Source organism: Tauraco erythrolophus, chromosome 12 (assembly GCF_009769465.1).
Source record: "Tauraco erythrolophus isolate bTauEry1 chromosome 12, bTauEry1.pri, whole genome shotgun sequence".
NCBI classification, from domain to species: domain Eukaryota; kingdom Metazoa; phylum Chordata; class Aves; order Musophagiformes; family Musophagidae; genus Tauraco; species Tauraco erythrolophus.
This window is the reverse complement of record NC_141476.1, coordinates 18,195,751-18,222,250: the sequence shown is the minus strand read 5'-3', so window position 1 is coordinate 18,222,250 and position 26,500 is coordinate 18,195,751. Positions and strand designations below refer to the sequence as shown.

General features: G+C 54.9%; 1 protein-coding gene across 2 annotated transcripts in view; it reads left to right on the top strand.

Moving 5' to 3' along the window:
* CACNA2D2 (calcium voltage-gated channel auxiliary subunit alpha2delta 2) overlaps positions 1-26,500 on the top strand; it is a 220,053-nt gene that overhangs the window by 156,023 nt on the left and 37,530 nt on the right. For both annotated transcript variants that reach the window (XM_086619251.1, XM_086619250.1), the window contains exon 4: positions 21,576-21,635. In XM_086619251.1, coding sequence (XP_086475377.1) covers positions 21,576-21,635 — 60 coding nt within the window. The remainder of the gene's footprint in view (positions 1-21,575; positions 21,636-26,500) is intronic.

Below are 26,500 nucleotides of genomic sequence, written 5' to 3'. Positions count from 1 at the left end.
TGGCTCGGGGGCCGGTGCCTGGCGATGTGCTTTGAGAGGGATGCAAAATGACAGACAGAAGGACAGGAAAGAGGATTAGAAAGCAAGGGCTCGTTTGCAGGTATTACAAGAAGAGGTTGGCATTTTTCTGGAGAAGATGGAGGTAAAACATCGTAAAAGCTTTCAGATACATAAAAGTTTGCTGTTGCTGGGGAGGAGGCAGCAGCAAACCTCTCCTCCTGCACACCTGCATAAATTTTTAACCCTTTGGTACCTTTGCTTGTGGTCACCCCTTTTGCTGCAGCTTCCATCTGCCGCTGCGCAGCGCGAGCTGGGGGAGCGGTTTTACCTCTGCCCTGTGCTGTTCCCATCTCTCTGCAGCCCCCCGGTGTGATACACCATGGGGCTCAGCTCCGAGATCCCAAAGGTTTAGAGACCTGGACTCAAATATAAGATCGACTTCTATTTGTCCTATGTCTTATGATTTTGAAGGTCGTCTTCTAGCCAGATGAGAAGAGCATGGGGTTTGTGGTTGGCATTGCTGGGATCAGCCTGTGCTTGCTGCAGCTTTTGCATTGCTCTGGATTTCAGTGTTGGTGCTGTGCTGGTCGCACCGAGGTGCCAATGTCTAAGCCAAGGAGGTCTCCAAGGCTCCTCGCTGGGGCCCAGGAGGATCACAGCAGCACGTGCTTCGGCTCTAAAATGGGACACGCACACGTCCTTATGGATGGTGTTGAATCAGCACTTCCACACTTCTTATCCTGCCATAAGATCTTTGAAAGCTGGTGACATCTTGAGCTAGAGATTTCTTCTGGCTCCAACATTTCGGATGCTTGTGCACTGGATGATAAACCCCCGAGCATCCCTTGCAGCCAGTTCAGCAAGGACAGCAATGGGACACAATACGTGCGATGGTCAGCTGGGATCGCTTTCCTTCTGCCTCGACACTTGCCCAGCACAGCCTTCAGCAGGGCTCAGGCAGGGACACATCTCCACAGCACTTATTTATATATTTTTTCCTCTCGTCGCTCCTCAGAGAAATCAATTCCATTCCCCAAACAATGGCAAAGGCCTTGAGGAGATATCGATCTGTGGCAGAGCTGGAAAGGGGAGCATTTGTGACACAGAGATGCTCTTTTGTAAGTAAAAGATAATTACCAGATCATGGGGACACTTGCTGAATAGGATGACATTAAATAGGCATCAGGGTGAAGGGCAGCCGGGCCTTGGAATGAAGCATCGGAATGGTGCTGTCCTCCCCCGCGCCTCCAGCCCCTCCTCCCTGCTTCCCTCTGCCATTTCTCCCGCTCCCCACCCCAGTCCCTCCTTTTGTCCCCTCACTCCTTCCAATTTCATCTCTCTGTCCCCTCCCCACAGTTCCCGGACATCCTGTCTCCCCAAATAAATGCTGGGTAATGCTGCCTTGGATCCCTTCTTGCCGGTGGGGATCCGATGGCCAGACGACTGCCATCCCCCAAGCCAGAGCAGCAGAGGGACTGCTCTCCTTGCTGTGGTTTTGCCGATGTTTCCAAACCCTGATTTGTTTATTTAAGTGATAGCAGGGAAAAATAAACCTCTGCAAGAGCACCGAGCACTGTAGGAACGAACCCCATGGTGATTTTAATAGCTTCCAGGTAAGGGGTCTTGGACTGGGGCAGAGGACTGTCCCCTGCTGTGAAGCTTCAGTTCATGGGTCTGGGGTAGGGGTGGCTGCTGGAGGACTCAGAGCCCAGGTCCTGGCCTGTACTGCTGGCCATGGATTCCCCTTGGGAGCTGATGGTTAACTCTCAGCGTGTTGGTAGTAGCCAAGAAGTGGACTTGGGCCACACTTTTGCTCGTGCTGTCCCCAGGAGGTCCCAGGGCACTGGAGGATGCGGGGACAAGGCGTAGCCGTGACCATGCCATAGCTGCGTGGGTGAGGGCACGAGTGGGGCTGAGTGTGCTGGGAGGGTCAATAACTCCTAGAGCAAGAGCAGAACTGGAAAAGGGGCACTTGGGAGCCTTGTCTCCACCCTGTGCTGCTCCCAGGACCTCGTGGGATGCTTTCCTCCTCGTGGAGGAGCCGCAATGGATTTGTAGCCTGGGCTCTCGAAGGCATTCCCGTCAGCTGCCCACTCCAGAGTGCAATTCCCAGAGCAACAAGGGCTTTGGCACAAGGTGTGTTCCCAGGTGTCACATTAGTGGGCAGCTCTTCTGCTTGGACTTGGCATCGCGGGCACTCAAAGCCGCGTGGGGATGTTCGGTCACAAGGCTGGGTGCCGGTGCGATTCAGTGATGACTGGGAGAGCTGCTGCCAACTGCGTCTCATGAATTGGCACAGCACAATGTGAAAAAATACTCACGACTCGAAATCCTACGTTGTAAAACATCCCTTTTTATTTACACTGACACTGGTAGTATTCTCTTAATTGCTTGCTGATGCACTACAAATGGATTACGGTGCATTTTGCAGGATTAACGGATCCCTTGTAGGATGAGCCACCCTCAGACCATGGGCTCTGCAGGCCTGGCAGGGAGGAGAGAGGATCCTGTCCCTTTGCAGGGACATTGGGAGCTGCATGTCCCATCAGGCACCACTGACTCACCAGGTCTCATCCAGACGGTTCATAAAATCTGCTGCCACAGCCTGAACACCAGCAAGGTCTGTGCTCACGCACGTGTAAAAAAACACGGAGAAGGACTGTCGCTGTCTCCATGTCTGTGCCAGCAAGGGATACCAGGGCCCTTCAGCCTTGTTCCCTGGCTCTGGAGGTTTCTTTTGATTCCAGATAACCGAGCATTCTCCTTTACTCCCAGAGTGAAAGGGTTCTAGTTTCTGAGGGTGTGAGCTGGTAACACGGCAGCTCCCTCCAGTCCTCCCGTTGACTTCAGCGGGCAGGGAGCTGGCACCTCCAGCCACGGCTGCTGCCGTTAGCCCTGCCCAGTTCCTGCTGCTCCCGTGCAGCACCTTTGGGTTTTGTACCTTTGAGTTTTGCACCTTTGGGGTTTGCCCTTTTGGATTTTACACCTGTGGGTTTTGCACCTTCGAATCCCGGCCAGTGAGGTGCGGGCCGAGCAGTGTCAGAGCAGCCAGCTGTGATTTCCGTGCCTCCATCAGCTGCCAGCTCTCTCCAGCAGCTCTGTGTCTCGATGTCATTAAGTGTCTCGGTGTCATTCCCTGCCATCACCAGGCGAGAGCTGGCTTCGCAGCCTGACCGGCACCATGCAAAAACAGCGGAGTAGGAACCTTGTGCCTTTAAAACAAAATAAATAATAAAGAAAAGCCCATTACCATTATTGAATAAAATATCAACAATTTTAAAAACTCTTTTAAATATTGTTGCTGCATTTCCAGCTGCTAAAATCTTCTGTATTTAGTTATCATAATAACAAAGTGCTGCGGCTGATTTGAGCAGCGGGGAGGCAGCACCATTATTCAGAAGGGTTTTAAACGGTCGGGTTTTCTTCCTCGCAGTGGTGTTCTCTCGCCTATTAAAAGTCCCTTTGTTGCCTTGGCACCTCTGGCCTGGGTGGCGGAGGTGGCACCCGGGCATTGGCGGAGGGGCTCGGCAGCACTTAGCAACACGGCGCTGCCACACGGCTTCAGCAGGATGCCAGGGAGCCGGGCGTCATGGGCATCTGCAAAAAGCAGAGCAGAAAAACTCTGCTGCTCTGCTGGGGAGGTCTCGCGCTGCGGAGTTCATGGGGAGAAGGAAAACGGAACGAGCAAGATCGAGGCTGCCGCTGCGGGGAGCACAGGGCCACCAAGGAGGTCTTCTTGGTCAAGTGGAGCCCTTGGGTGCTGGAGGAGGTGGGCATGGCTGTGGACAGGGCTGGCAGGGCAGGAGGTGGGCATGGCTGCGGGCAGGGCTGGCAGGGCAGGAGGTGAATGTGCCTGTGGGCAGGTCTGCAGGGCAGGAGGGGTCGCGCTGTGCCAGTGCTGTGCCAGTGCCGTCCATGCTGCCTGCAGCCGCGGCAGCAGACAAGGCAGAGGTGGCAGGGAGTGGCTGCGCAGGGTGAGCATCTCGGAGGTAGGAGCCCCACGCTCGCTGGTTGAGTGGATGAATGACGTTACAAAGGGCGCACAAAGTGGTGTAGCTTGCTCCTGCCCTGGGGAACAAAAGGTCTTTGTTGCAGGTGGCAGTGGGGTGCAGCCGAGAAACGCTGGATGGAGCTCGGCAGCCTTCCCGCGGCAGCGGGTCAAGGAGATCAGTGGTTCATGTAGGTGAGATGATGCTGAGCACTTGGTTTCCTGACCCCAAATTGGTGGGGATGGAGAGGAGGGCAGAGGCAGCGGATGTGGGAGGCTGTTGCAGGGGCTGGACAGGCTGGAGAAGCAGGAGCAGGCTGCAGACAAGGATGCAGCAGATTTCCTTCCTATAGAAAAATGCTATTTTAGTAGCGTGTCCCCAAGAAGGTGAGGGTTGGCAGAGATAGGAAGAAGTGTGCAAAGACTCAGAAATGGCTTGAACGGCTGGGCAGAGGCAGGCAGCTCCCGTGCAGCCTCTGGGGACCACAGGAGCCGGGGAATCCAGTGGGAAGGACCTGCGGAGCGTGAGTGCCCGTGGGACAGCTAACACAGGCAGGAGTCCTGGGAGGAGGTGGCAGAAGATGCCAGGTCCGAGTGACACGAGTTCACGGGGCTGCCAGCTGAGCAGTGGGAAGGGCTGGCAGCGACCCAGCCTCTCACCCACCGCGTTTCGGGTGCCAGGCCACATGAAAACTGTGTAAACAGGAGTAACCATATTGTCCCCAGGCTCCCTGCCACGGCGGCGTGTTCCCCAAAAGGTTACCTCCAACCAGCAGCGCATTGTGGGTAATGAGATGCAAATTGATAGTGAGACAATAAGGCTGTCTTGTGAGCCCTTCCGACGGGGGCCAGTGTTTAAAAGTCAGCCTGATTGCCTCGCTGCCAATTTGCATAGCATTAACCAGAGAGATTTTCTTTTTAAACTTGAACTTCTTTTTTTTTTTTTCTTCAGAGGTCACCTCAAACTAATTACAGCTCCAGCATCGCTTTACAAAAGAGGGCTCTGCAGCTGCAGTGACAGGGTTGGAGTGTGAGGTGGAGACTTTCCCAGCACAGGGAGGGAGGAGACCTCATCCACGTGAGCTCAGGCGGCTTTTCATGCCTGCGCTGAGATAGTTTAATGGGAGAGCCTGTTGGGTGCTTGTGGGTGCTGAGCATTGCATCTGGGTTGGAGCCCCAGCAGACAAAAAAAGTCGATCCCCACCCCGTTGTTCTCTCCACCACAGGCACAACCTCCTCCTGGGTCTTGCCTGCAAACGCAGCTTTGCTGGGCTGGAAGGAGATGGCACAACCCTGCTGCCCACTTAGGATGCTGCAGTGAAGAGGGTTGGAAGAGCCAAACCTTGGGGTGTTTGCGTCTTTTCCTTCACTGGTTTAGTTCAAGTGGGATTTCAAGGTGTTTTCTCTGAAGTTGGTGTAAAAGTGGCCAGGGACCTCAGCCAAGAAGGTCTGCAGAACAGTGGCATCAGGCTGCCGGGGGCGCGGTGCCGTGACTCTGGCTTTAACTTGGGCTGTTTGCTTTTACAGTTGAATTCTGCCTGGGCTGTTAGTTTGGGTTCAAACTGGGCTGAAGTCCACCTAGTTTTGAAGTTGGACTAGGTGATCATTTATGTCCCTTCCACCTGAACTATCCTATCCTATCCTATCCTGTCCTGTCCTGTCCTATCCTATCCTATCCTATCCTATCCTATCCTATCCTATCCTATCCTATCCTATCCTATCCTATCCTGTCCTCTAGCAGATTCATAGCCTAGCGTAGATCTTTGCAAACCTTTGTTTGACCAGGGTGAAGGGCAGTGCTTTCACTGGGCAGCTCTGCCAGTGAGTCTGGGCAACAGCCTGGAGCAAAAGCAAGCAGCTCAGAGGGGCCGGGGCTGCCCACTCTTCCCCAGCGAAGCGAGCAGGCACGAGGCCCTTCAGAAACTCAGCTAAGCCGATGCAAACGCGTGGCCACCCAGGGCTGGGACGGAGCACCTCTCGTTATCGAGGCTGTCTTCAAGACACGAAGCGCGCGCGCTCCGTGCTCGGCAACCCTGGGTGGGCATGGGATGGCCCTTCCAGATGGTGTCTGTCTGCTGCCATGTTCAGTGGATGGGATTTGCCACTGGCTGTGCCGCGGTGCAAGCAATCCCTGCGAGGTGGCGAGTCCCTGCCGCAAGAGGCGGCGAGTCAGTACGGCGGCAGGTTTGAAGAGCCAGCTGGACAATTTTATGACCATTAGTATCATTTGTAGTTATGCAGGCCGTGGCTATGATACAAATAATTAAATCTCATGCTTCACAGCATCAGCTGATCGCTTACTGCAGTCAGGAGTGAATCTCCTACGCAGAGTGTGCGCGACCGATTAACTCTGTTAGAGGGGTTGGTTTAGATCTCCTTCCTCTGGCTTGTTCCTCAGTTTCTTTCCTCTCGGCTGCAGCCGTGAGGCTCAGCATGAGGGCATCCCCTTCTCCTCCTTCACAAAAGCCCAGCAAGAGAGTTGTCCTCCGAGGTCCCTTGGTGTGAGCGGAGGCAGACTGAGCATGAGTCTTCTGCAAGCTCCCCACCAACGCGTGCTGTCTGCCCAGCCATGCCCCAGACACCCTGGCCAGGTGATGCTGGGGACCTGATGCCTCTCAAATTCTCCTCGATCCTCCCTGCTGAGATTGTCAGAGGCTGGAGATGCTCAGAGGAGCAGCCTGCTCCAATATGGCATCCCAGTTCCCACTGCCTGGTCTGCACGTAAATCTGCCTGCTGAGGGGCATCCTCTGCTCCTGCCCCAGGGGCTTCAGGCCATTCATCCATTTGCCTCCCAGCTTCCAGCAGTCCTCAGATCCTGCATCCTTGGGATCTTTCCCTCTGGGCTACCACGAAGGACTTGTCATCCCCTACCAAGCAGATGTGTGGCCATGGCTCCATCTCACAGTGTTCTTCAGCCTCCTCCTCCTCCTCGTCACCTGGAAAGGCTCCTCCTTCCAGACTGAAGCCAGCTGAACATACACACATCGTCTCCTTTCTCCATGGCGTCCTTCTACCCTGATTTTTAGTGCATTATCTGAGATGTTAGGCCCAGGAGCAGCGCTCACAACACTCCTCCGAGTTTGTCAGCAGCTCTGACACCCTTGATATCTTCTCCATTCCCTGAGCAGCCCCTTTCTGGGACAACATCCCAGCCAGGCCTGGAAGGACGAAGACCAGCAGTGCCATGGCACCGGGCCATTGAGCACCACTGGCTTAGCAGGTCACTATGGCACTGTCCTGCTTAGCCCGGGACAGCAGACCTGCTGCTGCCATGGCTCTGTGCCTTGTTGAGGGAATCAGGGTGGGAAAACTAAGCAGAGAATATTTTTATATTTTTCTTTCTTTTTTTCTTTCTCTTTCCTCTTTTTTTTTTCTTTTCCCCTGTTCCTAAAGATTGAGTATAATCAGAGCTAATCAGAAAATTATGAGCTGTCTGATTGCTGATTAGATTCCTAATGTTAATATAGTCAAGAAGCCTCTCTTAGCGTTGTATTTTAAGAGAAGTGTAAAAATAACGTCTTAGAAGGAGCAAGGCAGAGCTGCTGGAGCAGCAGGGAACCCAGTGCTATCTCTAGCAGAGGAGAGCAGGGCTTCACCGCTGGCAAGAAATTCAGGCCAGCAGAGCAGGAAGGGTCAGGACCTACCCAAACTCTGAGCATGTGTGTTGGCTCCGAGGGGGCTGCAGAGCCTGGGATGAAGAACATAAAACCAGCCCTTCGTGCAGGTTAGTCCTTGCGCAGAACCAGACATAGGAATGCTGCTGCTTTGCTCTGGAAGTGGGCGTGCAACTTTCTCTCTTGCTTCCCTTCCCTTCCCAACAAATAGCATCTTCCCAGATAACGTAGTTCATGCGTCTCCCAGCGTCACAGCCCACCTTGCCCGCAGCGGGCGGCAGAGCTGCCGTGGCCGCAGTGTCGGTGGCATCCTGCACGTGAGCTGCTGCCACGCAGACTGCAGGCAAAAAGGCTTTGCTGCTGCCCTGCTGCCATGGGACAGGTGCTGCTCAGGCAGGAGGAAACCTCAAAATAATACCCTGCAAAGCCTTGCTGATGGTGGAGGAGCAATGGGAACGAGTGTACCTATTTGGGGCAGCCTTCACCCAAAAGATGGGGGTGTGATGCCCTCTGGGGTGCTGGTGAGCACAGAGAGGATGCTCCCACCAATGCTGGTGGGAGTTGGGGGAAATCTTTGTCTGCTCATGCTTGGCTGAGCCATTGCAAAAATCTTTAGGGCCTTCCAGAAGCAGAATTGGAGGAAGAGGCTGCATGGCAGTGGCCCAGGCTTGAAGTTTTGCCCTTTTTTTCCTGTTCAAGCACTGAGGATCGATCCGCAGTGCCCCCAGCACAGGGCTGGTGCCTTGAACTGTGCAGTGAGGCTGCCAGTTCTTTCCACAACTTTCCTCCCCAGTCCCCGCCGGTGCGGCGATAACTCCCCAGCTGAATGGCAGGAATTATGTTCTGACGCACTAATGTTCCCGTTAATAAGCTCCTCACCATTCACCGTGTGTTTTACTTTGATTCATCCGATGGCGGTGCTATATAATGGACTATATACTGTAATTGTCCCTCATTGTCACCACTTAATAACTTGGTATGATGTTATCGCAGTAATTCGTATATTTTTTTGCAAACTTTGATGAATTATATTTTGTTCTTAGTGAATAAAAAAAATCGGGGAATGGTGAAAAGAGACAGAAGTTAGACAGAACTCCGCTCTGATTGCAGAGCAGGCTTAATAATACAAATATCCGTAGCTGGTGTCCAGGCTCCTTGGTTTTTTTTGAGCCTCTGGGAACAGGCTGCTGGGCCAGCCGGGAAGGAGCTGCTATTAAATATAATTTCTTTTTCAAAGCATCTTGATCAGCAGGAATTGGCTCTGTGCTTGGGGGATTTATTTTGCTTTGCTTGCTCTTGTCAAGCCCGACATCAAACCGAGCAGATGGGATTTATGTTGATGTGAACGGGCAGGGGCGAGCGGTCATGTCTGTGGGGCGGGTGCAAGAGCCGTGAGAACGGCCGTCGTGGTGAGCAGGAGAGTGCAGATGGTGGTCGTTGTGGTGTGCATGGCTCGGGCATCGCAACAGCCCCAAAATCTACATGTACGTCTGGGGAGGAGTTTGGGCCCCAGGTTGAGCAGCAGCAGGTGGAAGAGCTGTGCTGGAGCCTGGACAAGTGCCTTCTCCACGTTTCAGCTGACTGGCTGCCTCTCCAGGTTAGATGTGCAGCATCCCACCAGATATTCATGGCTCCCAAGTGTTCGTAAACATCTCCAAGCGCTTACGGTTCCTGATTCCATGTCTGGCAGGGAAAGGAAAAGTCCAGAAGAGATCAGACCCTGAATGCAATGAAAATCAAGGCAGGGAGATGGATGCCTGGGCTGGAGCGCCCTGGTTGGGAGGCTGGGGAGGGCTCCTCGGCATCCACGAGGCAGTGGGTAGGGACCTAAATGAGTTTTTTCCTGTAACATATGTCCTGACCTTTTTTTAAAAATGAAATCTATTTTATTAATTTTTTCTTTTTTATCAAATCCATCCGTGAAACATTAAAGATGTGACTGTGGAAAAGGTCAAGAAACGTGTAGTTGTTGAAATCTTGTTCCAGTTGATGGCTTTTCCCTTAGGGGAGTTCTTCCATGCCTTCTCCTCCCCCACTTTGGTCTTTAAACAAAAAGTGTCAAGTCGTCTTGAGTTTTGGGTTTAATGGTAACTCTGAAATGTGCTCCTGGAATGGGACAGAAGGAAGAAGGTCGTGTTTGCCGAAGGGAGGGCAGGGAGCTGAGCTCTCATTACAGAGGGCTTTAGTAGCACCAACACTTTCTGAGTGCCACGTCTGCCAGGCAGGAGCTACGTGCCTGGATTTGCGGTGGGAGGCAAGAGTGCTCTCGTTACAGAGAGGCCAAGAGAAGGAAAGAAAGAAATGAAAAGACAATAATGGAGTCAGGAGTGGATCTGTATTAAAGCTCTTCAGGAAAATTGTATTAAAGGAACATGTGTGGAAGCCAGAAAATGGAGAGACACAAGGTGAAGTTGAGTGAATGCATCTCCTGCCAGGGGCTGGGTTGGGTGTTGGACGCAAAGGTGAGCCCCAGACCCCCTTGCATCCATGGTGGTTGTTTGCTGCTGTGTGGTTCCTTCTTTTATTATAACACCGAGGAAGCGGGACCACAAGTTGAGCTTGCTGTGCTGTAAAAATACAGAGTCTAACAACGCTTAAATTTGAGGCTCGAACAAAAGAGAATAGGTGAACAGAAGGCAAAGCCAAAGCAACAACAACCCCGCTCCATCAGCACAGCAGCTGTCCAGGAGCCTGGACCTGTCACAATGTAGGTGCTTGGCTTGGGTGGCTCTTCATTCGCCGTGAGAATGGAGGTCAATCACTTTTGCAGAAGGGAGCATCAACAAGTCAACATCAACACAGGGGTGGGGGCTGAAGGGACATACTGTGTGAGGATTTGGGGCTTTCAACAAGGAGGCAGAGGAGTGGGAAAGCACATTGGCACATCTTGCTGAAAAGCAAAGAAGCTTGAAGAGCCTGAGCTTTGAGCTTTGCCAAAGAGCAAGAGGCTGAAAAGCCAAGAGAGAGTGACCAAGCACCTTGATCTCAAAGATGGATGCATGATCCTTTCTGAAACCTGGACACCAGCATGAAAAGTGTGGATGATTCCATTGGCCCAAAGGGCCACTCAGCCGACCCTCCTGCCTTGGATGGGAAGGGGGAATAGCTGCCCTGGTAAAACAAGGCCAGGATAGGGAAACGGCCTGAGATTTGTGTATTAACAGCCCCGGGCAGTTTATTGGTTTTCTCTTGCTGGGTGAGTGTTCCTGGCGCGGTGGCAATGCTGGCATCGCCGGTGCACAGGGGCCAAGTCAAACTCCAGAAGCTTTTGCTTACATTTCTATTGTGTAAATTCATAATAATGGACTTTCAAAATGAAGCATATAATTTGCTTGATAGATTGTCAGGCCATCTTTATGTATAATTGTTATGAAACCACAGGAGTGGGCGAGCCCCAAGGGGCCACCCAGCCCCTGCCAAGGCTCTGCCTGGTGTCCTGCTGCTCCATCCACTCCTGTTCGCAGCATCCAAAACCAGGAGGCCTCCTTGGGAGGCTTCACTCATTGTAGTTTCAGGTCTTTAAGGGCACTGTTCACCTCTCTGATAGTGCGTTTTCTTTGCTCAATCTCATTTTCTCCTCCTCGTTTGCCGTTCCCCCTCTGCGATGGTACAACCTCTCTTGCTCCCAGGGCAGAACTGTGGGTGCTGCTGGCCACGGGCACCAGCAAAGCCCCGGACCCTGCTGAGTGCTCCACCTGGGTGCCATCAGCATTGTTCCCGTGGCAGAAGAGGACGGCAAGAATGCAGAAAGGGTGGAGGTGGGTGTCCCAATGGGATGGAAATAGGTCCTGAAGCCCCATCCACTCCTGGCAGATGGGCGGCTACTCCTTGCCCTGTGGAAGTGCCAGGGGTAGATGGATGAGTGTTGGGATCGCTGTGAGCTGTTGCATTGGGAAGAGCCATTTGGTGACCCGCTGAGCTTGCTTGCCTCCACCTCCCTGAAACTTCCCCCTGTGCCTGGAGCTGCTGGGCCTTGATTGCCATTTTTCTGGAAATTTGAGCAAAGCCAGTTCCAACTATGGTGCTTTTTTGTAGAGCAAAACACCACTAAAAAGTCCTTTATTGGATTTTTTGCATTGCAGTTGCTTTTCATTGGTTTTTAAATGGCAATTTAAACTGCTCTGGTGGCGTTTATCTTGCAGTGGGGGCCTGAGTTACTGATCAGCGCGCCCGGCCCCTCTCAGCTGCACCACGCGTGTCTATGGAGGTCTTCGAGACGGGAAGTTTTGGGGGCTCCTCTTGGGGTTTGCAGGGGGTGCGGGGTGCTGACATTTTGGGGTGTTCTGGGGGGATTTCTGCATGCTGAAAATCTACCTTACCATAAAAGCTTAATAACAGAGGAACTCTCCCTGTCCCGCGGTGTGCCGTATGGAAATCCCCGCGTGGCAGCAGATAATAAACGAGGTGCTTTTTAAAGCTCGCACATCACAGTGCAGCGAGAGGTGATGCCTTAAAATAAATCGATTGTAAGTGATTTCCAGTGCAAACTTTCTAACAGCCTCCGCTTGAATGAAAAGCGAAGAGCTAAAGGGAGGGATTTCAAAGGCACCGAAGAGCTCATCTCCATGGAGTGGGGAGCCGGAGGCCTGCCGGGATGTGGGCACAGCGGCCGACTGCACTTTGGGTTCCCAGTGATGCCCTCCTGTGTCTCACGGCAGCTTCTCTGTGTTGGTACCATGCGGCACTGGCAGGGGAGGGAGAGCCACTCCTTGAACTTCTTGTCATCTTAACATTTCTCCAAAATAAGGAAGGATATTATTTTTTTTCTTTGGAGACTGGCTGCTAAGACCTGGCCAGGGAAATTCCTCCTCCTCCTGCCCAATCACTTCCTTTTTTTTTTTTTTAATTTATTTTTAAAAAACTGTTCCCCCAAGCTCTAAGTAAAATTGATTTTTAAGTGAAACTATCTCTCATAATTGCCGCTGAAATGCCTTGTGGTTATTGTAATGGATTTCGAACTGTGACAAGTCCTGCTCGAGGATCATAACTGGAACTCCACAGGTTATTTGAGTGTGGTTTAGGGAGTGCTGTCAGATTGAATGGTTGGAGTTTATCTGAGGAGGAGATGGGGCTGGAGCAGCCGGCTGAGATGCCAACTAACATGTTTGCTAACCCTCCCGACACCACAGAAGCTGAGGCTGCCCTGGGACCTCATGCCGTAAGGAACCGTCTCCAGAAACCCTTTCTGGGAGCCATGTCCCTGCAGTCTGCTAAGCCACCGCTCACCCACTCCCTGGGAGACGCAGTGTGCTGGTACGGGGGAAAAGCAGACGGAAGGAGCCCGGGGCAGCGCTGTCTCCTCCTCCCCAGCTTGGTGAACCTCCCACCATCGCATTTCCCCAGCCATGACCTTCTAGCAAATGCGTCTTGACCTGAATTATTTCTGGTCGTCTGGAACCTTATTGTGCAACAAGCGAGCTGCTCGTCACCCGGCAAATGAGACCTGCAGGAGAGAGCCCCCAAGCTCTTGCAGTCTTGGCAGAGCTCCAGCAAACCCGCTGTGCTGTGCCAGGATGCCGTGTTTGTACCCGATAGCTCACCCAGTCCATCCCCGTCATGCCAGTGCCACCAAACACACAGCAGGACGCTGGTGTTAGCTGTCCCCAAAGCAGCCGACAACGAGAGCCGTAGGTAGCAGCACTTGCCAGGCTTTTAGCTGGTGTGTGCAGCTGGCAGCCCTCCTGGTGGCAGCGGTGCTGCAGTTACCAGGGGGCTCGGGCTGGCATGGGCAGCCCTGAAGTTGGGCAGCCCTGACGCTGCTGGGACATGTCTGTCCCACCTGCAACTGACAAACAGCACTGGAGCCATGTGTGTCAGATGATTTGCATCCGTCACCTTTCTGGGGTGCTGCTGGCATGACCCAGCCCCTCAGCACCTCTTGGGAGCCGGCTATCAATATTCTAGCTTCATCCCAAGAGAGACTCTCCTTTGCCTTGGTCTGACTACTACGGAAGCGGTAGGAACTTCCATCAGGAACAGACTGGGCTTTCTCTGCCCCACTCGTCTCATGAGCTCATGCTCCAGAAGAGAGCAAGAGGTGGGAAATGAGCATGATTTAAAGCTGCTGGGCTTGGATTTATCACCTGGGACAGCCTTTGAAAAGCTGTTTACATCCTTAGTTTTCTTATCACCATCAAATACTCCCTAAATTTTAGGCGAAAGGGATGACTGATGTGCTGTCCTGAGTCCTCTTCCTTTCGAGGACACTAATGACATGAATGCACAGGTCGCGATGGCAGCTCGCTACAGCAGCTCCAGCCCCAGGGGGGAGTTCGGATCTGGCCAAGAGCCAAGGAGGTTGCTCCTGGGGCTGAGGGACAGCAAGTGCCGGCTGTCAGAGCGCTGGCCCGAACGAGCACATCCTCCATTATCATCTCTCCTATTTCAGTTGCCTAGTTTTCCTGAGTTTGGACCTAGTTTGGACCTGCTGGGGAATATCCTCTAGTTTCTCACCTCTGCGTTTTTTGGGCTGCATAGCAGAGCATAGCTGTTTGGAGCAGCGTTCCCACCCCGCACTGCCGGCCTGGGGCAGAGCAGGTGCCCCTGGGCCGGGACCGTGTAGAGAGCTGTGCTGCCACTGGGCAGCTGAAGCCTCCTGCTCAGCTGTTCCTCTGGCTGAATATTGAGATCTCGGAGAAGATGCCCTTGCGTTCTACTCCATCAACTATAGAAGATGCAGAAGTGTACCAGGACTGCCAGTAGCGTGGCAAAGGGGATGGAGGAAAGTGCTTTTGCTCAGGTCCTGAACAGAGGAGGCCAATGTGCCTGGTTTGTCTTCCCAAGGGACCACCTGCATCCCAAAGCCAGGCAGAAACACCTTCCAGCAGGGATTAAGCATGATGGCTTTTATGAGCGTGACAGGAGCAGAGTTTGCTGCCGTATGTCCAGGGTGAAAGGCAGGAGGATGCGGGAAGCAGCGATGCCAGTGTGGTCGAACACTCCTTCTGCTGGCTCCGCGCAGGGGAAGAGGACAGTGAGAGAGGCCAAGCGTGCCTGCATCTGTCTGTACCTTGTCCTACCTGTCCATCCTGCATCCCGTGTTTCTGTCTCACTGCTGATGGAGGTGGGGACAGATCCTGCACCCCGGTGTTTGCCCTTCCTCCCCAAGGAGGGATGGGGCAGTGGTTATTTGGTGTTGTGCCAGTGGAAACAGGAGCTGAGGAGGGTCTGAGCAGCTAAGCTGAGGTTTCGCTGTCACTGGCCCCCGGGGACACATGTCCCTTTGGGGGCACAGGGCACAGCCCCCCCGCCCTCCTCCCTCCCCCTGGGCAGCAGCCGGGGCGATGGGGAGCAGAGGCAGAGCTGCTTCCTGCTTGTGATTTTGGAAAGCAGATGTCAGCCCTTGCGGAGGGCAGAAATGCTGGGAGAGCAGTAACGGAGCGGGGCTTTTCTCCAAGGGGAGAAGAGCTGAAGAGAGTGTCAGGCAGGGCTCATGCCGTAGGATGCCTGGTTAGCTGCACTGTCCTTTTGCCCTTGGTGCTTTTCCATTTGCAAGAAGTTAAGCTCTTCTGGAGGCCTGAGCGATACTTCGGGATATGAGAAACGCCCTGGGCAGTGATGTTCTCCCTTTCTTCCCCTCACCTCTGCAAACACATGGGTACCTCTCTGCGTGGGATGTTTCACTCCTCCCTCCCTGTGGCTGTTAGGACAGGTGATGGTGTTTCTTACCAGTAAAAGTTGTGGCTCTAGAGGAGAAGGAGCAGAGAGAGACGCTGGCAGAGGAAGAAGAGCCCCGCGCTGCTGGCATGCAGAGCCATCAGCTACTGAGATGGTCAGTAAAATGATGAAAGTTGTGGCTTTGGGGCTCGTCCCAGGCTCCCAGGGCCGGGTGCTGGCCATGCCACTGCTCCACATGGAGTCTGCGGCAGCTCTGGCTCCAGTTTTGCTCCAGGTCTGTGCTTGTAACCCGCACTGCTGGCGGGGCTGGCTCTGCCGAGGCGTCCCCCCACTTACCGCCCTGCCAGAGCCCAGCAGCGAGCACTGGCGGGTGCGACACCGGGGTCTGGAAGCCCTTGGAGGGTTTACTACCTGCTCTTTACCATTCACTGGAGTTTTATTTGCCCTCCCACGGGCAGGAGAGCATTAGCAGCCAGTGCCGGCTCCAGGTTCGTCCTCCCTCGGGCACAGGCTGGATCCCGGCAGGAGAGCAGGAGAGACGGGCTCCGGCCACCCCTTTACCTTTGTGCGGCCGAGGGAGTTATTGACAAACAAGTTAGTGCTCCGAAAGAAAAACGCCCAGGCATGGTTGAAGCTGCCTCCTTGATCAATACTCAGCCATGGCTGAGCCCACTGCCGACTGGATTTTGGATGACGGCTGCAGGGGTAATAAGAGCCCTGGGATCAACTGTCTCAGAGATTATTGCAGGATGAGATGCTCCGCTGCTTTACAGTGTTTACTCAAGATTTATATTCCCTATGCGTATATAAGGGGATTGTCGTCTTTTGTCGCTGGTTGATCATTTTTTGATGGCGATGTGCACCAGGGTTTGCTGAGGGGTGTGAGTGCAGCAGGTTGGGTGAATGGGGAGAGGATGGGCTGGGGACGAGGGAGAGTCAGGGTGGGGACACTGCGGAGTTGGTGGCAGGAGGTGGGATGGGAGAAGGTGCCCTCTACTCTGATGCATGCAGGCAAGCCGGGATGGAGGCATGTAAATACTTGGAACAGGCTTCCGCCTTTCCAGATGCTCTGCAGTGACAGATGCGGTTTTGGGGTGCCTCGTCTGTGGAGAGGGGGATTGATGCCAAAAGAGAGGGCTTGTGCCCTCCTCGTTCCTTCATCGTGGAGGAGGAAGAGCTGTGAAACCAGCTTCTGGGGGGTGTTCCAGCCTGGGGCTTGGGTCGCTCGGCTTTGTCGTGTGTGTTTGTTTTTCACCTTCTCGTCTTAACCTTTCGCCCGTTGTTCTCTTGCTTTGGGAGGAGGGTGAGATGATAAGATGCCGCATGGACCTTTCTGTCCAGGTAGCACAGGGCTGTTTAAATCTCCAACACAGATCTCTGCTTCCAGCTGCGTGCTCAGGTGCAGGAGGTTAATACACTTCGCACCGTTGGGGAAGGCGCCAAGATGAGGGTGATAACAGCAGCGCGGAGGGAAGTGAAAGGAAGGCTTAGCAGGAACAGCTCTCCCTCAGTGCAAATATCCCTGGGCACACACAGCCGCTGCATGCCAGGCTGTCACTGGGCCTGTCCTCACCAGGGACGCAGCTGGGAACACCATCACAGGCTCCCTGAGGAGCATCCCCCAGCACGGGCACAGGGTGCTTTATTCCCGTGGGGAGGCTTGGGCTGGTGGGGTGGTGTTGCTGCCGTTACGCAGGGCTGTTCAGGCTCCTCTTGCAGGGTGTTTGCCGTAATCTCTTTCTATAAACCCAGCCTTGGCCTTTGGCCTCCCTGTGCCGCTCTGGTCTCTGCGCCGCTGCCTCCCAAGTTAAACCCACCGATCTGGCTGAGGCAGGAACAGCCAGGCCGTGCTTATTGCCGTGGCGGGGCTGGGAAGAGAGATTGAGCAAAGCATTGGACCAGTTTCCCTTGGAAAGCTGCTTTGGAAAAATATTGGAGCAATGCAGGAGAGCCCTGGGTGTGATGGGGAAGGAGGAGGTTGGCAGCACCCTTGGGTGCATGCTATGTCAGGGACAGTCCCCCTGCACACTGGCTCCTCGAGCAGTGGGGATGCTGACAGCAGGGACGGTCTCCACAGCCCAGAGAGGAGGTTGGGGTCCCTACCTGCACTTTGATGCTCAGAGCATTTCCCACTGCCTCGCTCCCAGCAGCTTCGGGGCATCAGACTGGCTGCCCTCCGAAAGATGCTGCCGTGGGCGAGCACGTGTGGGCAAGCTGTGATCAGAGTGGAGAGGTGAGCTCGTGGGTGATCGGGGCTGAGAAGTGAGGTGCTGGAGCAAAGCAGGGATGAACAGCAGTCATGCGTTTGGAGGTGCCAGCCTCTAGGCAGACGGGAAGTCGCCCGCCTCATCCCCCCTCTCCTTTCCCGCAAGGCTTTTGGGAGGGACAGTGTGTGCCCAGCTGTGCCACCTTCACCACCGCCTGCCCATCGTGAGTCCGTACCGTCCTCGAGGCTCCTTAATCCCAGGCGAGCCGGTGTGCTGAGCAGGGAGCTCCTGATGGATCTGCCCGGTTGAGCAGCGAGGCGGAGAGCAGTGTGCCGTACGGAATACGAAAGAGGCTGGGATGCGATAAAGCCCACGCCGCTCCTTCCCCCTCGCAGACCCTGCCACCAGGATCTCCAGATACCAATCCCTTGCAAATCTCCTGCTGGCCTTTTATGACCTGCGGAGTCATTTCAATTCAGTGGTTTCAGCCTCTAAATCCCCTGTCCTCAGCCCTCGGTGACTTCTGGGGAAAGAACCACGATCCTTAAAGTGCCACAGCCAGGGCAGTCCCTGCACCAGAGCCTGCTGGAAAATTGCAGGTATTTCACACTTGTGCTTTATTTTTGGTAATTCCTCTAATTTTTCTTGCCGTTGGAACCACACAATTAACAACCCCAGGTCTGAAGCCCCTGGGACGTTTTGGTGGCTGCCGTGTATGGGCACGGGACCCCTGCTCAGCTCTCCAGCGTGCCGCCTGCATCCCAGGCGTCTGCAGTCCCTGCACGCAGCGCACCTTGAGATGGACTGATTGATCTGTAACACTTGAAAAATAATGGTTTAGTCATTATTAAGGATTAGAAATAATCCTTGAGCTGTATCGATTACGATAACATTATTCATGATGAGCTCATTTGGCATTAATTGTGACGTCCTGCAGCAGCGTGTGGCTCCGGGCAGCCCTGGCACCTTCCCTGGGGAGACATGGATAGGGGGATTTGCTGGAGCCACAGCACCCTCCTGGCCCTAAAACATGACTCTAGGTCCTGCTTGTGAGCAAAGCTGTCCCAAATAGCCCCCTCGGGGGCCCTGTGCTCATTGCCACGGTTTCGGAGGGTCTCGAATCCAGCAATCCCCCATCCCATTCAGGCCAGCAGCCTGTCCCTGGGCAGGGGCTGGCCGGGGCTGCAGCCAGGGATGGGACAGGGCTGCTCCCATGGGAGCCCCCTGACACAGCGTCGCTTCACGCATGTCCCCGAGCAGGCACAGAGGCTGGCAGAGAATCCTCTGTTGCAGAGTGGCTGGCTGCCGGCTCGGTCCCCCTCTTGTTCATGGGACTAAAATATCTTTAGCAAGGAAAATGCTGCAGGAGCAACAGCTGGGACACTCTGGGGGCACTTCTCCTGGGGTGGGTGTCCAGCAGCAGCCAGGAGCCGGCACAGTGCCCTGCTATGTCTGTGCTATCCTGCCGCGGGCTCCTCCATCCCTGCAATGTGCTATTTATCAAACAATAACATCTGGATTTATTTTTTTAAAAAAAACAAAGTTGTGTCCGGATTGACTTTGATGAATTGACGTTTTCCAGAGGAAAAATATCTTCTGTCGAAGTGTTGTTCCTGGATGTAGCCGTTCCTTACTGCACCATTTGCAACCCTGCAGGCACTTCACACAAGGCAATGAATAGTTAAAGATGTCCATAAATCTTACCCTGGCCCATAATAAACAAACACGCTCTTATCAAGTATAGGAAAATGCATATTTCATCTCCTCCGCCTTAAACGCAACTCAGAATAAATGCTCGCCTGTAATCAGCCATCTCGATATATAAACAGAGCACAGAGCCCGGGGGGATGAGGTGCAGAACTGGGCCGCAGCTTTCCAGGCGGCTCCGGCAGAGCTGTGGCGGCACAGGTGACACCCCACAAAACCGCCCTGAAAACGCACATCAGTTGGCTTTTCTGTCCAGCCACGCGTTGTCTCCCGTTCTCTCCGCCACCAGAGCCATAGGTATTTTGCTCCAATGCTCAGCTGATAGCTGATCTTTCCCCTTGGATGCTGGCCATCGAAACCAAGCACTTTGATTTGGAAATCAAGGTTTTAAAAAAGAGAAAAGATTAAATGGGAAAGCTTCGACCAGCGCGTGCTGAGATTGTGCAGTGATGGATATGCGTTTCCCCGCATCTGATCCGAACAAGCTGCGTTCTCCGGCTGGAGAGGGCCAGATTTATGATGTCTTTCACCACTCATTGCTCTACTTTCGAGTACCTGCGCTTTGCTGCACTCCCAGTAATGCAGGACCTGCTGTCATGGCCCTGCGCCCGCCACACTGCCAGGGCTGGGTGCTGCCCGGGCTGGGTGCTGCATCTCTCTCACAGGCAGCAGGGACATGCAGAGGAGACACCATCAAGCCTTGGAGCTTCCTTCCCCCCAAACATCCCCTTAGAAGCGCTGAGTTTCATATCCCTATGTGCTGATGGCAGTGCCAGAGGAGCTGGTAACAGCGGGGACAGCGGCTGCGGCACGTGCAGCTGTGCCCAGGGCTCCTGCCCACCTCTCCGGAGTTCATCGTCTTGTGTGTGCGTGCTCTTATATCCAGGCCCTGGGGAAATAAATTCCCAGGAACGAAACTGGACTTGGATGCCACCTCAGTGGGCTCCCTTTGCTGAGCAAAGCAGTACTGTTTTATTCTGGGCTTTGTGGTTCACAGCATTGGGTTGAGCATGCAGTAGTACTGGGAGTCTCATGTGCGTCTCTGCAGTGCTCCCCAGGTGGTGATTTGGGTTTTTTTAGGAGCTGACAGCAGCTAAGATGGCTCTCATTGCCTCTGTTAAAGCCCTGTGCCTGTCTGTTACTGTTAGCTGAGCACCATCCTGCCTGCTCCCCTCGCATGCTGCCCACGGCAGAGCTGGGCATTGGATAGGGACCGCAGGAGCACAGCGATGCCGAGCTTGTGCAGTCCCAGGCGGTGTCAGGACTTCCAGGTGTTGGGATGGGCTCATGGATGCTCTGCTCTGCCTTTGCTCCTTGCTACCCCCTCCCAGCTGATTCTGGGGCTGGAGGTGGCCAGGGCTCCCCTCGTGCCCACACTCTGGCTGCTGACATTGCTTACGTGGAGCAGAGCATGGAGCAGAGCGTGTCCCATCCCGCTGGGGAATGCAGGGAAATGAGGAGCAGGCAATGCCATAAGGCACATCTTTGCTGGATGCATCTCCCACTAACTGGCATGGGAGCCTTCCTGGGCTGCGACAGCCTCGCGAGCCTCATGGCTAATTAACCCCATACAGATTAGCCACCCAACCCCAGAGCTGAGACCTCCATGATGTGTATTCCTTGGGAGCCTTGTACAACCCACGGCTGCTGGGGAGCGGGCAGGCTGTGCTGGGTGCTCTGGGGCTGCGGAGATAAACCTCGCGCCCCTGCAAGTGGCGAGGGTGCCCAGCACCCCGGGGTGCGGGTGGCCCCAGGCCCTGCAGGCTGGCTCAGGACACCGTGCTCCCTTCAGCGGGGCTGTGGGGCTGAGTGGGTTGTATGGGTCTGGCAGGTGGCTCCCCAGGCAGCAGCTGTAGGCAGCAGCTGCAGGCAGAGCTGCTGGGTCTCGTAGCTGGTTCCTCTCCTGCTCACCAGCTCCCTGGGAGCACTGGTGTGTTGCGGACAGGCTCAGTGCCACCACGCCGATGGCCCTGGGCATGCAATAGGGTGAAGGAGGGCTTGAGCCCCAGCACTGGGGTGTTTCAAAGGGGTTTTCAAAGCATTTTGGACGAGTCTGCCCTGCCCTGCAGAGAGCTGGTGCCATCGATGTAGGGATCCGGGTTCAGCCCTTGCCCTGTACCACAAATGAGCGCCTGTCCGGCTCCGGCGGTGGCACTGGCAGCCGACAAGTGGTGATGGCTCAGCCCTGGTTGGGTTCAAGTGGCAGCGATCCCTCTGGAGACACCGGCTTGCTCCAGAAATGGTGGACATCCTTCTCCAGACATCGCTGCCCACATTCTTGCCTCCTGCCCACCTCCTATTTGGCAGAGGGGTGTTGGGATCCCAGGGGAACCCCAAAACAGAAGAAAGGCAGGTTCTGGCATGGCACCTCTGCCCCTGGGTTGATGTGCCCAGCTCCTCTCGCTTTCCCCAGACTCACTTCTCTCCCACTTGCTTTGCAGAGACTCGCCAACGCAGCGGAGAAGTTCCAGAAGGCTCACCACTGGCAGGACAACATCCGGGTAAGGCTCTGCACGTGCCCTGGCCTCTCCCACTCCTTTCCCTCTTGGATGCTGAGCTCCACGGAGGCACCAGCCTCGGGGATGACTCCTGGCACAAAAATAAGCTCCTTATCCCACTCCCACTCCCATCCCTCGGCTCTTCCTTCCCTCTTGCCCACGTTCTTGGCTCCCTCATGAGCGACCACTGGCCATGCCACACTGCTTGGCACACCAGCGGCCCCAGCACCGCCGCCTGCCAGCGCTAATGAGGGCAAATGATTTTGAGCTGGTTTCCAGTACGCTCTGTAAGGAGAAGGCAGGAGGTGAAGGTCGAGCTGGTAGCTGGTGGCTCAGTGCGAAGGGTGTGGGGTGCCACCTCTGGCAGCGGTGGCTTTGGTGCTGGGCAGGGTCTCACGTGAGGTGACGGCAGCGCCGCGGTCACGCGCCGACTCATCCGTGGCACCTGCCAGCGGTTGCGGTGGGGGCTGTTTCTGGGGGAAGGAGCAATCTGGGCTGGGAGAGGGAGTGTGCAGGCTTAATGATTGCATTTGACTTTGTAATTCTGGCAGTGATAGCGCTCAGCGGGAACTTGAAGGATTCTGTCTGGAAATGCTCTCAAATTATAACAATAATACAAAAGGAAGGAAAGATTGTTTTCCTTCCAGTGCAAACGGAGTCTACAATAAAAAATACTCCTGAGCCACCCAGCCCCTTCCTTCAGGTCAGGCCAGATCCTGCCTGGCCCCAGGGGACACCCTGCGGTCGCCGAGGGGACAGCCTGGGGACAGCCCCACTGCCGGGCCTCGGTGGTGTGTTTTGGGGGTATTTCTCTGTTCACAACCGCGATCTGCTCAGGGAGGAGAGGAGGCAAGGATCTGGAGCCACAGCCCACTCATGCAGACCCTCCTGCCATTGGCAATGGTCACCAGGGTTTGATGTGGAGAGTCAGAGTCAGGAGGAGCAGAAGAGAAGGCAAGCTGTCAACCTGCTTGGCTTTAATTTGCCACGGGCCTGGTGTGGGGTGGACGCCTGTGGCCAGTTCTCATCCCCCCAGAAGCTGTGTCCCATAGGCAAACGGAGACACTGAGCTCACAGGGGTCTTCCCATCATTACCAGAAGCAGCACCACTAAGGAGAGGTGAGGTGTCCCCGCTGGCCCTCCCATCCAGCGGACAGTCATCACTGGCACCAGCAGCCACCGAGACCTTTCTGCATGAGAGCACTGCTCAGTTACTGTCACCTCTTTCTGGGAGGCCGGTGGAGGGGAGGTTAAGACGATGATGAGGTTTGATGTGGGCACTGGCTGACGCCAATGCTGGTGCCTTGCCAGCACCTTGACTGCAGGCTCGGTGCTCCTGGAGGAGGCTGGGGGCAGTGCTGGGGAGCCGTGGGCATCACCCATGGGCTCTCATCTCCATCCCTAGTACTGGCCCAATCTTGTGTGTCCTCCAGAGTCAGGAGTCCCAGGGCAGCTCATCCCCAAGCAGCACCCAAAACTTGGCCATGGGCACCCCAGGGGCATCGTGGTGGTCCTGTGTCACCTGCGCTGAGCTGGCACCCAGAAGTCAATGCTGTGTGGCTGGGGCACGGGCAGGACAGGCAGAGCTGGAGCAAGGTCCCTGTGTTTTGCAGCAGCCCTCAGTGCTTCTGCTCATCCCCTGAACCACAGGGATGGGCAGCTGCTGCGCTGCGAGGTCCCTCTGCAGCCCCAAAGAGCTCCCGCTCCATCCAGACCCGGCTGCCCTCCACTGTGATGGGGATAACAGTCAGGGTACAAAACATGCTGGAAAAGGCTGTAGCACTGGGGAGCTCTTGGCCCGTTTTGCCATTCATGGCACAAACCTTTTTCATAGAAAAAATATTTTTAATAGCACTGTTTGCATCCACTTAATCAAGGTAATTAGGAGCGAGTCACCCAGAAACAATGTGCAGCGATGCGTCACCGCAGAGCTCACCACAGCTTTATCAGGACAGCCCAGACCCGGCTGGGACACTTGACGGACTGGCCCGGCACGGCGCATGGCACCCGGCGTGCTCAGTGTTGCTCCCCGCAGCGGGCAGCCCTGCCAGGCCTGCCTGCTTCCGCTTCCCGGGCAGAGTGACAGGTGTGGAGGGGCTGCGTAAATGGCTCTCACTGCCGATGTTCAACCTCCTTTTGCCGTCCTTCGTCTGCAAAATGGCAGGGCATAACCTGCGTGCCAGCACGGGTGACACCAGCTCTGCTGCTGCCCGTGGCTTGTTGCCGCTGCCAGCATGGGCAGCAGGCAGGGACGACGGCAGCACACAGCATCCCCAGCTCCTCCTCTCCTCCCTTCCCACCCAGCGGCTCGTTCCTTCTGGCCACAGCTCTCCCCTCCGCTCCTGGCGTGTCGCGTCCTGACCTCACACCAGAGTCAATGACAGATTGCAGCGAGCGCGGGGTTTGTTGTGTTCCCACCCGACGGCGCGCCGGCAGATGCCGAATGTTTGCACTGCGATAGTGCTGATGGCAGCCCCATTAAACTCCGCTGCAGATGGGTTGCTATGGAAGTCCGGGGGAAAATGAAAGAGGAGCAGGAGCCCGGGAGCTGGGAGGCTGCTGCTGGCAATCACTCACGACCCATCTCTATGGGGAAAGTTTCTTTTTTCTCACTTCTTTTTGGTGTTGCCAGCCGCGCGCCGGCCACGCTGGCCTTTCTGAAGGGGTTGAGTTCAGCCTCCCACCTCAGGGGGCTTTGCAACACACCTCCCTGTTCCCAAAACACACCCTCCTGCCCCACGCTGTCCTGCCCCATCCCTGCTCCTTGTCCTTGCCCATCATCAGGCCCCCCATGTCTCCCAGCCGTGCCAAGCCAGGGCTGTGTCCCTGTGTGTCCTCAGAGCTCCACTCTGTGCAGAGCCCTGGGGTCTGTCCCTCAAGGCACATCAGGGCTGTCCCTATGCTCTCGATGTCCCCAGCCCTGTCCCCCAGCTGTGGCAGTGATGCTGAGCCCCCCATGCAGACCATCCCTGGCAGCAGACAGAGGTGCCAGGGCTGCAGCCCACACTACGATGCTGTTCACCACATTTCCATCCTGTTTGTCACCCTGCTCAGGCGAGAGATCTGCAAAATGTACCTATAAAAGCCCTGGAAGGTCATGTTGAGTTTTTGCTGCCATCCTTTGTATCCGTCCTCACTGACAAGCCACTGCCCATCGGGCGTCCCAGCCAGCTCCGTGTTCTCCCAGCTCCTCTCCACCCACCTGCCTCACTTCCCTCCAGGGTTTTCCAGTGCCCTGGGTTCTTTTCCAGACCTTGAGCCCCGTCCCAGCACCACCAGCGGGGTCTGGGGTGTCTCGCACCCCCACGGCACATGGGAGCAGGGCCGTGCTGACCAGGGAACGCTGCCGAAGGCGCAGGTCTGCGCCGCCAGTCGCAAAACGCATCCCAGGGCGTCGTCGTTGCTGCATGTCAGTCTTCTGGGGCTGCCGGAGCTATTTGTCCCTTTAAGGGACGCTCCGGCGCTGCGGGGAGCCATTCCCGCATTTATGCGTGCTTGGCAGGATTATATAAATTGCCTTTAAAAGTTGACTTCTTTATAAGCCATTTTCTGCTTCATAAAATGTTTATTACTGTTGTTTTTCTCCCTGTTCTTCTTCCTCACTGCATTTTCCATCACTGCACTGGGAAGCTGCCCTCTTCCTCTGCCTGCTGCCCCCCTGCCTCCCACCCCTCGCCGCCCCTCGGATGCTGGAAGGGGACATTTGAAGGGTCAGAGCCCAGCAGGCTCTTTCTTCTTGGAAAAAAAAAAAAAGCTATACATTCACATAAAGCGGATGTAAGAGCTGCTGAGGACAGGGTTTAGCTGCTGAGCACAGCACAGGGGGTTTTGGGGTGCGGTGGCATGCGTGGAGGTGGCAGAAGGAGCGTGGCAGCCCCACGCCGCTGCCCCCGACCATAACCCCCGCCTGCGAACACACGAGCAAATAACAAAAACCCACATAATTTCAAGCTCCATTAGAAACGAAACTCTGGGGAAAACAGGATCGCTGTTTGCCAAATGGGGAAGGACAGGAGGCATAACAGAGATTTCGCTCCCGGCCGCCCCAGAAAGGTGAGGGATAAAGCAGGGGGACGTGGTGGCACAGCTGAATGCCCCTCCGTGGCTGTATGGCTCCAGCTGCAGCATCCTTCCGGGTGCGGGGCTCTGCCGACTGGCTGCTCCATCCGGCGCTGCCACGGTGCGGTGAGAGCGGCGACCGCGCCATGCCACACGTGGGCACCGGCGGCTGTTCCTGCGGGTTTGCCGTGGCGGTGCAGGCAGGGCTTTGTGTTCAAAGCGGCGTTAGAAGGGCGAATGCCAGCTCCTTATCCCACTTTCATTTTTCTCCTCCTTTAATTACAGATCCTACTTATCGGCCAAGAACAGAAAGATCGTCGCCGTAACCTTGCACTTGCCCTTGTAGAAGGTTTACCTAAAAAGTTAGAAAATAAAATCAAATACTCTAATTTGCAGTCGTCTTGCCATTTCAAACCCAGTTTTCATTACAGCACAGAAAGTGCATTGAAGCTGTGTTTATAACCCCCTTTTAGATAACAAATCACATTTTCTTTTGGCTGGCGAGTGTGTAGAATTGATATTTTTTTTTTCAGTTTAATGGGTTTGTGTGTTCAGGAATGATCTCCATCAACTGAGAGTCTTTATTGTGTTTGATATAATGTCAGCTTTCATTACGCTCGGAGAATTACTGTGTTAAAGCACCAACCTTGCTGTAGAGCCTTTCTGGCCGAAAAGCAGAGCAAGAAAATCATTCACAAAACCCCCGTGTCTGTGCTGTTCCCTCTTAAAAGTCAAGGACGGGGCTTGAGGGGGTTCCCCTTGCCCCCTGCTCTGCCAGATGGCTAGGCCACTGTGGCGCCATGGGTGCC